Source organism: Physeter macrocephalus, chromosome 7 (genome assembly GCF_002837175.3).
Source record: "Physeter macrocephalus isolate SW-GA chromosome 7, ASM283717v5, whole genome shotgun sequence".
NCBI lineage: Eukaryota > Metazoa > Chordata > Mammalia > Artiodactyla > Physeteridae > Physeter > Physeter macrocephalus.
The window spans coordinates 74,500,081-74,510,190 of record NC_041220.1 but is presented as its reverse complement, the minus strand read 5'-3'; the positions used below and the strand labels follow the sequence as shown (position 1 = coordinate 74,510,190).

Below are 10,110 nucleotides of genomic sequence, written 5' to 3'. Positions count from 1 at the left end.
ATGGCCGCTGAGCCTGCGCGTCCGGAGCCTGTGCTCCGCAACGGGAGAGGCCACAACAGTGAGAGGCCCGCGTAATGCAAAAAAAAAAAAAAAAAAAGCCAATTAATGCATTTGTCAGAATGTTATAAAAGACTTTGCCCAATATCTGAACTGAGTGAATCCTCTATGTAGCCCCAACGTGAAAAGCTTTTTTATTTTTAAAAGAAATCAGTTCTAGAAAAAGTTCTGTTTTTCCATGAGGAGTTGGTTTCTTTCTTTCCTTCCCAAGATGGGAACTGTATAAATTACTTCATTTTCTTCTTTGCCTCCACTGACGGTAAACAGAACCAAATCTAAGGCAAAACCACATGGTCTCCTCATGTGTACTTTCCTGTCCCTTATCTTCACTTTTCCTTATCACTTGCATCATTCATCAGTGTTTTATTGTAGGACCTCAAATTTTTTTTTAAACAAATTTGGGTATAAAATGGACATGATGTATGTGACGATGGTATAATATATACTCTCAAATAATCTGGTGAAGGAGGAGATAAATGAGGTGGCTTGAGAAGAAAGCAGAGTCAAGGACAGGCCTGTTTAGAGGGTTGTTGGGAAGCAGAATAAAGAACCGCACGACAGCCAAGGGAAAGAAAACAGCAAAAAGATGACGTGAGCGTTCATGGGAGAGGGGAAATGACCCGGGAGCCAAGAGAGTATCTGATCAAGAACCAGACGGAATCATTGGGAAATACAAATCGCTGCCTCTGCACTGTGGCTGCTGAGGGCAACTAAGGGAAATCACAGCACCTCGGAAATCAAAAACGTGCAACAGCACCAAATGGTTGGGAATTTCTCCAGTGGCTAATCTTTTAGGTTATGGTCAGGGTTTGCTTGTGGTATTTTTCCATTACCTTAATTAATGGAGTTCTTCCAAAAAAAAATCCAAAAAGGTAAGCAGTTATGTCATTGCAAATAACACTTGATATTGGAACAAGGAACCTTAAAAAAAAAAAAAGCAGAAAGAAGTCCATATGATTAAGTGGCAACTATTTCTACAGGTTATGACTCATAATGAACCAATGCAATAACCCTTTGGATTACATTGCAGCCTAGCCCAGAACATAGCACGTACTAAAAGATTAATTAATAGACACAATAAATACCAACCAAATTTGCCCATTTAGCAATTAAGCAGAGCAAAATCTATAAACATACGAGAAGAATATTGCTAATGAAAATATTAAATAATCAACTTAACTTTAAAATTAAACAATCAATTTCCATAGCTATGGACTTTCAAATTTCAGTTTTATGAGGAATGCCAACTAAAAACTGTCACTCGCCATCTGGCTCTACAAGGATTAGGTCACTAGCCACTGCAGTCGCTGACCTTCAACACACCCTGAAAGGAGTTCAGGGCGGTGATCAGGAATGCGGCACTGTGTGCTCTGGGAAACACTGGCAGAACAGGCCTTCAGAGAGTTAGATATTTTTTAGGAGAAGATTTTATGAGCCCCATTTCTTACATCTTCTCATTATCTAGAAAAGCACTAAAATCATTAACGGAGGCGTCTGCTCCTTGTGACCAGCAGCAACCTTCTGCCAAAATGTGTGCTTGATGGCACGTGCCCCCTTCACTAAAACCATGTATTAGTGACCTCCCCTCCAACCTCTTCGCAGCAGTTCCTCAGAGCTATCTGAGAGGCTGTTCTCCCAGGCTATAGTCCTCATTTGGCTCCAAATAAAACAACTCACAACGCTCACGTTGTGCATTTTTTTCAGTTGACAGGAACAAGTTACAATGGTATAGAGAATTTTTTAAAAACAGCCTTTCAAAAGAGAAACGAGTCATTTGTTCAGACAGTATAATCTGATAAACTTACACCAAGTTCTTAATACAAACTCTTTCAGGAAAAATTATCAATTTTAATACTATCTTAGCCTGTAGTTGCATTAAAACCCTACTAACTGTACAGAACCTACTAATTTCAGTAACTTCCTCCCATCAACTACAAGTTTGTATATGGAAGACGATCTTAAAATGATTCCAATTGTTTACACACACGTACATATCTTGGTTAAAAAAACACAAACCTGTCAAGGGAACAAATTTATCTTGAATAAACCCATCAATTATAGAAGATTTTAATTACTGTATTTTAAAAGAATGTGGAGAAAATATAGTCAGATTTCTTAAAATCTTAAGTTTTTCTCCACTCTTATTTTTAATTTATAATAATTGTTATAATTTAAGCTAATTTTTAACTGATAAAAATGCTTTCTGAATCTGCAACCCACTGCTTATATAGCAAGTAACTCCAAATACCCGAAATCTGGATACCAACTCCTATTACAAAGGCAGAGTAGAACTTACCCAACTTTCACATCGTTTGCCGAAAAGCAAACTTTCCCTTTTTTCTTTTTTTCTTTTTTTTTTTTGCATCCCACATAAACAATACACTCTTTTTAAACGCAATTCTTTGTTTTTAAAAAAAAGTCATATTAAAGTGTAGTAACACCTGAAAATGTAATTAATTGTTTGGTGCTTTTATGAGAACTTCCTGCATTTTATTTGAAACCTGAATAAGGAAGTTTTCCAGTTATTAACAAAGCATTTGCCTTCAGTTGTCAAACAGTAAGCAAAACTCAGTAAGCTATTTTAATGGAATAGAGCAACAACAAATAGTACATTTTAGTAGAAATCTGTAAGACATTGTCCAATGTAAAAGAGCTTTAAAAGTGCTATGACTTAAATATAAAGCAGCATAATACTGTCCCCTTACCATATCATGCCTTCAAACAGATTTTGGATGACAAGATGTGACTGAGTAACTGTTATCAGTAAAGTGACATGAGTCCATGCGAACTGTTAATAGCACAACAATACAACAATTAGTGAACACAACGGATCAGTGCAGCCCACCAAGCAATTTTGAAACACAAATTTCTAGCATGACTTTTGGTCACATTTCATAAGATAAGGTCATACAAAATAAATGCCGTTAGTAAATTACATTAATTTTGGTGCCTACTGAGATCTGAAAACCATGAACACATTTAACAAAGTAACCTTAATTTATACACAAATGGAATGCTAATAATACTGAGATATACTACTAAGTTTAAAAAACATATTAAAAAATAAACCATAATCTTGAATCATGAGATTAAAATGATAATGAGAAGTTTATGGTGTTGCTATGGCATTTAGATAGGAGCTAAAACTCTACTATGGCTGCATTCTCTAGTTATTAGAAATGCTAAAAACGATTTTTCTCTGAGTTCACTATGGTACCATTTTCCCATAAAGAGTTATTTCTAACTTCAAATGATTCAAACCAGCAGGGATCAATTGCCCTTAAACTCAATCTTTTCATACTTGAAAGTTGATCTTCACAGCTCTGTGCAATGACAGTACTCCATTTCAAATTTTCAAAGTCCTCTGTGTTTCATCAATTCCGTCTAGCCTGAGAGATGGCCACTTTAACTACTTTTAACATCATTAGTATGAGCAAATTGTGAACAAAAAGGGCTAATATTTCTGTGTACTAGTCTCATAATTTTTATTGGAAGTTATGACTTTTCAAAATTCTTAGGATTTTGATTTATTCAAAATAAACCTATTTTCCATTTCACCAAAAAATATAATATATTGGTTGGGATTTTTTTTTTTAATTTTCATCTGCTTAAACAATCCAATTCTCTTCTACCCTGATTGCTTCCAAATGCATAGATGATTTTTTTCCAATAGGAACCATTTATATTTTCATAGCAGATTCTAGTATTTCTAATTTGTCTTGATGGTTTCTAGATTTTCACTGAGAATTTTACTCTTTCCTCTCAAGACCCACAGAAATTAGAAATGTAAGAAATACTACAATTTCCCAGCTATGGTGCTCAGCAGGATGTCTTACTGGGAAAAAGCACAGCATGAAAAATAGGAAATATACCCCAAATCCAAAACAAGCCTTACTAATACATGAATTCACAGATCTAAATACTACATTTTGTGTTTTACAGTCTTATAATTAGCTACCTTTTAAGGAAATAAGAGAAGGTCATCATGTACAATGATAAACTTCATAAAACACTGAACACTGTTCAATGATACACTGAATGAAATATCTTTGGCCACAAAGAATCATGTGACTGTATAACTAACCACAGCTGCCAAGAAAATGTAAACTCTGTTCCCCTTATGCCCAGGCTAAGAGCAAGTAAACATTGCTACTTTCCATACAAAAAGATGGTAGATGTTTCCAAGACTTACTAACTATTCATAGGAGACTGTGGAAACACCTCAAATTTCTACAAATTTAGGGAACCCAAATACTTGAATTTAATTTTATAGCCTTTGAAAATATTCAAAGAAAAAGGTTTTAGGAAAACTTTGGAAATAGTTAAAATTTTTAAATCCTCAAAAAATTTTCAACTTCAACTTTTTATATATAATAGTAATCCAAAATTCAAATATCCCTCACATTTAGGCAACTAGCAGATTAGATTATATCTTCTCACTACAGAAAAAAATAAAGGTGATGGTTTTTATTACATATAGTGACTACAGAATAATGGTAATACACACCATATAAAACTGCAGACGATAATGTTTCTTCACCAAGCTCAGCACAAACATGCAGAAACCTGTTCAAGAACAAAAAACATGGCTTGTTGTATAATTTGTTACAAAGTTTAAGATTCACTGAGCTCATATAAGCCAAATTTCTATACCACATCTAGCTATACTTTAGCTACTCACTCATATGCTCTCTCTCCTGCTCTTCTATTAAGCATTTTAAGTAAAAGTTTCTTGAGGGAAATGATCCTGTACTCTCCAAAATGCCTAATATAGTCCATGGCATAAATTCAATAAACATCTCCTGCATTAATTAAGTGAATTAGTCCCTTGCTAATGTGTGGACATGGAAAAACAGATCCTGAATTTCAGTTCACTAAAATTTATTTGCTAGTCAATCCATCAAATGTCTGTGTAGAATGCTTTAATCTCTATATAATATAAAAATTAATAATAATTATTATGGCAGCTGACATCTACTGTGTTCCAGGCTCTTGTCTAAGCATTTGATAAGCATTAACTCATTTAACCCTTCCAACTTTCCTATGATGTAGGTACCTATTATCATCTCCAATTTACAGATGAAGAAAAATACACAAAGGACTTTATTAATTTACTGGGGATCACGGGGCTAGAAAAGAGTTAAACCCTTAGATCCTAATGACTCTCAAGAGTCTCGTGGTTCCATAAACTATCATCAGCAGGATTCAGGTTAAGAGTGAGTTGAAATTTCTCAGACCCAAGTTATAATAATTACAGTAAAACATAATACTCTCAATAATTTCATGATGTACAAACAGTATTTGTGTTTCTGTTTATATCCTACAAATTTAATACCATAAAATTTTACTAACTAAAAATTCTACCTAATGAAATGAAATCTAATAATTATATACTAAATAATGGGAGGCAATATGAAGCAGTTTTTACCCAATATATCAGTAAAGTTCTAAAGATAATTATTTTTTTACAGAAGTAGATACTGGAAATGCATAAGCCAAGTTCAATTTCAGCTAAACAGCTACCCACGCATTCTATTCTGCAGTATCTTTAGAGAGTTCTCTAAGATAGAAAACGAACTATCACCTAATCTATCCATATGAAATAAGTACTAGACTTTGTATATCTAAGTTATACTTACCAAGGCAATTCTACCCACTAGAGTAAGCAAGGTTGATACTACTCTGACCAGAGCAAAGAGTCAAACAGCAGCTGCCGGCAGCTACTTTTGATGACCAATTTGTAATACCAGTGTAAAGGATGATGATAAAGGAAGAGAATGCAACACTGGCTCCCAGATCCTACCTCACCTCCTATTTGTCACCTATAGAATCTAACTGATTGAACTGCAAAAGAAATATGGAAACATTCTCTGAGTAGAGGCAAACTGACAGCCATATGTCACTTTCTTGAGAAAAAGAAAGCAAGGTGGGGCAGCAGGAGATTAAAACATGGAACTCATGGCACTGAAATCACCAGTAGCATAAAAGACCTCTTTAAAAATCATTGCTTTTAAATTTCTCTTCAATAGCAGGTAGATTTATTTTTTGGCTTAAGGAATAATGAAATTTCTATGCTGCTTTATGCCATTGGTCCATGGTTAAAGGTGAATGTAGATTGGACTTGGTTCAGAGGCTAATGGGGTAAAAGTAAAGCAGAGGCAAGACAGATGCCTCTGGAACCTCCCCTTCTGTCCACACGGACCTCTCTGGCTCTCCCAGCACAGCCTAGGGAACCTCTCAACATCATTAACTATGAATTACCTCTTCACAAATACTAGTACAACATGTTTGGTTTGTCTCTTTCTTGAAATTATATAATACCATTCACCCTTAAGCATTTCTTCAAACAAAATTACCAGCAGACTTATTCAATACTTTCCTAATGATGATTTTTATCCAAGACAGTCTTGGCAACTCACTTTTACCTGATCCAATTTCACTGTTAAATCAACCAATAGCAATGCAGCTGTTTAGGGTGCTCTGATAAAGGATATAATTATCTGACTCCTAGATACATTAAAATAATACAGTTCTCTGAATGTGGAAGAGAAGGATGTAAAGTGTTTTCCTAGCATATCTAAGGTTAAATATTATTTTCAAAGAAAAAGAATCCAAAAAAGAAACATGTTTACTTTTTCATTCACAACCATCTAGCTATGTGTATATTTTATGTTTAACCGTGTAAAAATACATACATGCTATATTTCAATAAATCTATGGAAAGGATAACCTTATACATTTAGATCCATAGTTTTACTTTTTCCCCAATTAACAAAGAACATTTGTACGGTTATATTTCCTATTAAAATCATAGGGTTTGTTACAGTATTGTAAACAAAAGTATTCATTGAAAAAGTTTCCTAACATACAGTTCTTTTTTTTTTTAATTAATTAATTTATTTATTTTGGCTGCATTGTGTCTGTTGCTGCGCATGGGCTTTCTCTGGTTGTGGCGAGCAGGGGCTGCTCTTCGCTGTGGTGCGCCGGCCTCTCGCTGCAGTGGCCTCTCCTGCTGTGGAGCACAGGCTCCAGGTGCACGGGCCTCAGTAGTTGCAGCACGTGGGCTCAGTAGCTGTGGCTTGTGGGCTCTAGAGCGCAGGCTCAGTAGTTGTGGCGCACGGGCTTAGCCGCTAAGCGGCATGTGGGATCCTCCCAGACCAGGGCTCGAACCTGTGTGTCCCCTGTGTTGGCAGGCAGATTCCCAACCACTGTGCCACCAGGGAAGCCCATAACATACAGTTCTTGATATATAATTATGTTTAGTTACACTTACTGATCACCATTTACATAAACAGCACTGTGCTGTCCATGCAAAGATGTGTATATCCTGTTGCCCAGTATCAAGGAGTTCCCAGGTGGTTAGGGAGAGCCAGTTACCCAATAGATTACAGACAATTATATTCAAAAAGAACAAAAAAGAATGAGATTTCTAAAGCAGTCAGGAGAAGTGAAGGGGAAAAAAAAGACATTGAAAAGTCCAAAAGATAGGATAGAGGAAATTTCCGAAAAAATGGACAATCAAAATATATTTATGGAGCACTTTAGATGCACCAGACACAAGATACAAAAAAATGGATAAGATAGTCATTCCACTCAAGGAGCTCATAATCTAGTTGAAGAGATAGGAAACTATAAAGAAATAATCAAGTTATTTTTAAAATTTCTTACTGGTGATTAACCAATTCAGTAAACACATGCAGTCCTTAACTCAAAAAACAAACTAAGATGGAGCCAGGATTAAATACTGGAGCTTACTGACTCATCCTTTACTCTTTCACATGGCTGTATTTTTCATTATACTTCCCTAACTAATCAAACTCCAAAACATTTCAAACATCATGTTCAACAAATTCAGAAGCACACTGCATTATGTGTTCCTATATTCAGCCACTAGAATACAACTGAGTTGTTTTAAAAAAGTTTGAACACGCACTGTAGAAATTCACACAAACCAACCATTATATTAGCTAAGATAGAGAAAAGTTTTCTCTTAATCTGCATGGTGAGTTTAAGGTATAGAACAAGACTGACGTGTATAGATTCTAATCATCTTAATTTAAAAACTGTAAGTGGTTTTGAAGATACAGTCCTTTATGAACAGTTGTTTGTGACATCTTTCAAAGATTTCATCAACATCCTTTGAGATAAAAGATATTCAGGATATTTGGGAAAAAATTCTTAATCATGCATTAATTTTAGCTATAATTTAATCTTATATGTCCATTGATTTTTCTTGAATTCAAAGTATTATATTCAAGTAATAACTTACCCTTAAGGGTTTTTAAAAAGAAGTCAAAACAGCCATGCACAAATACAAGCAAAAACAAAACAAAAAAAAACAAACCACTAAACTTAATACGCCTTTAATATGCCTATCACTGGTTGGATAAAGAGATCTTAAGGTGATGATATTAAGGGTCCAACATCTTAAGCTTATTCACCCATCATTACTAAACATGTAATCACATAGTTGCTCTGGTTTCTAAAGAGCCCCAAATCCAAGGCACCAAGATCTTTTTAAAATATTTCCAGACTCTAGAGAAAATGGTGTTCCTATAATTTTCTTTCTGCTATCACTCAAATTCATTTTACAACAAAATTATCTAAGTGTCAGAATGACTTCCAGGTCCTAGTCAGTGAGTCATCTGGTATAATATTAAACAAGTCATTTAATGTGGTGGGCCTTGGTGAGTGGGTCAGACCTGGATATACATACATTTTATTTTAATAAAATTCAACGTCAATGAAAGAGCTTGTGTTGTCTCTGCTTTTTAAATCTGCTAAGACCTATAAAAGTCATTTGACCACTGCAGAACTAAAATTTGGACCGGACCCTTGGAATGCTGTTTAACGAGAAGAATTCCAGAGATTTTTATCAGCATAATTTGAGAGAAAGGTACAAATATCTCAACAGAGCACACTTTCTATTTCCTCACTCCTGTTTTAAAGTCTACCTTCATTTGCTAGACTAAGCTCATGAATGTTGCTAATCACTTCAAGAATCACCAATAAGGCCTCAAGACCCAGCAACCAAAACACTGATGCTGAAAAAAAATCTCTCTAAAAACACGGTGTGTGGATGTGCATGTTCTCAGCCTCTTGATCATTCATCTAGTAAATGTGTACTGGGAACCTAAATGCCAGACCCTGTGCTAGGCACTGGAAATTAAAAAAACAAGAGAAACACAAAGTGAGTGCTTATGGTCGTTTAACAGGACCATATTTAGGACACATGTAAAATGATAACAGATATTAGAATACTATGAATAATTTATATTGGAAGTTTCATCTCTTATCCCAGTGGCTCCTAGCTTACTACAAAGTTGTGTTTTACAGAAACAGACTCACAGACATAAAAAACAAACTTACAGTTACCAAAGGGGAAAAGGGATAGGGAAGGGATAAATTAGGATTTGGGGGTTAGCAGATGCAACCTATAAAATATATATAAAATAGATAAACAACAAGGGCCAACTGTATAACACAGGGAACTATATTCAATACCCTGTAACAAACCAAAATGGAAAAGAACATGAAAAAGAATTTGTATATGAATCACTCTGATGTACACCAGAAACTAACACAACATTGTAAATCAACTATACTTTAAAAAAAAAAAAAAAGTTGTGCTTTAAAAATACATTTGTAAGACTGTAATAATGTCAATATCCTGGTGTTATGTTACACTATAATTTTTCAAAATATTACCATTGGTGGAAACTAGGCAAAGTGCATAAGGGATTCTCTATTATTTCTTAAAACTACATGGAAATACATAATTATCTCAACAAAAAGTACATTTCAAGCCAATAATTTGGGATACAAAAGCAATTTTTCATAGACTATCATAAATAGCAGTTGGTTTCTAAGATCAGCCCACAGTATTTTAATTTTTTTTTTTTTAATATTTTGGCCATGCCACGCAGCATGTGGGATCTTAGTTCCCCAACTAGGGATTGAACAACCGCTCCCTGCAGTGGGAGCTTGGAGTCTTAACCACTGGACCGCCAGGGAAGTGACATAATTTTTTTTTTTTTTTTTTTTTTTTTTTTT

General features: G+C 34.8%; 1 protein-coding gene across 3 annotated transcripts in view; it reads right to left on the bottom strand.

Moving 5' to 3' along the window:
- Positions 1-10,110, bottom strand: part of CDS1 (CDP-diacylglycerol synthase 1) — a 69,463-nt gene that overhangs the window by 14,973 nt on the left and 44,380 nt on the right. For all 3 annotated transcript variants that reach the window (XM_007106859.2, XM_055086061.1, XM_055086062.1), the window contains 3 exons: positions 4,565-4,623; positions 2,763-2,845; positions 891-978 (listed from right to left, as the gene is read on the bottom strand). In XM_007106859.2, coding sequence (XP_007106921.1) covers positions 891-978; positions 2,763-2,845; positions 4,565-4,623 — 230 coding nt within the window. The remainder of the gene's footprint in view (positions 1-890; positions 979-2,762; positions 2,846-4,564; positions 4,624-10,110) is intronic.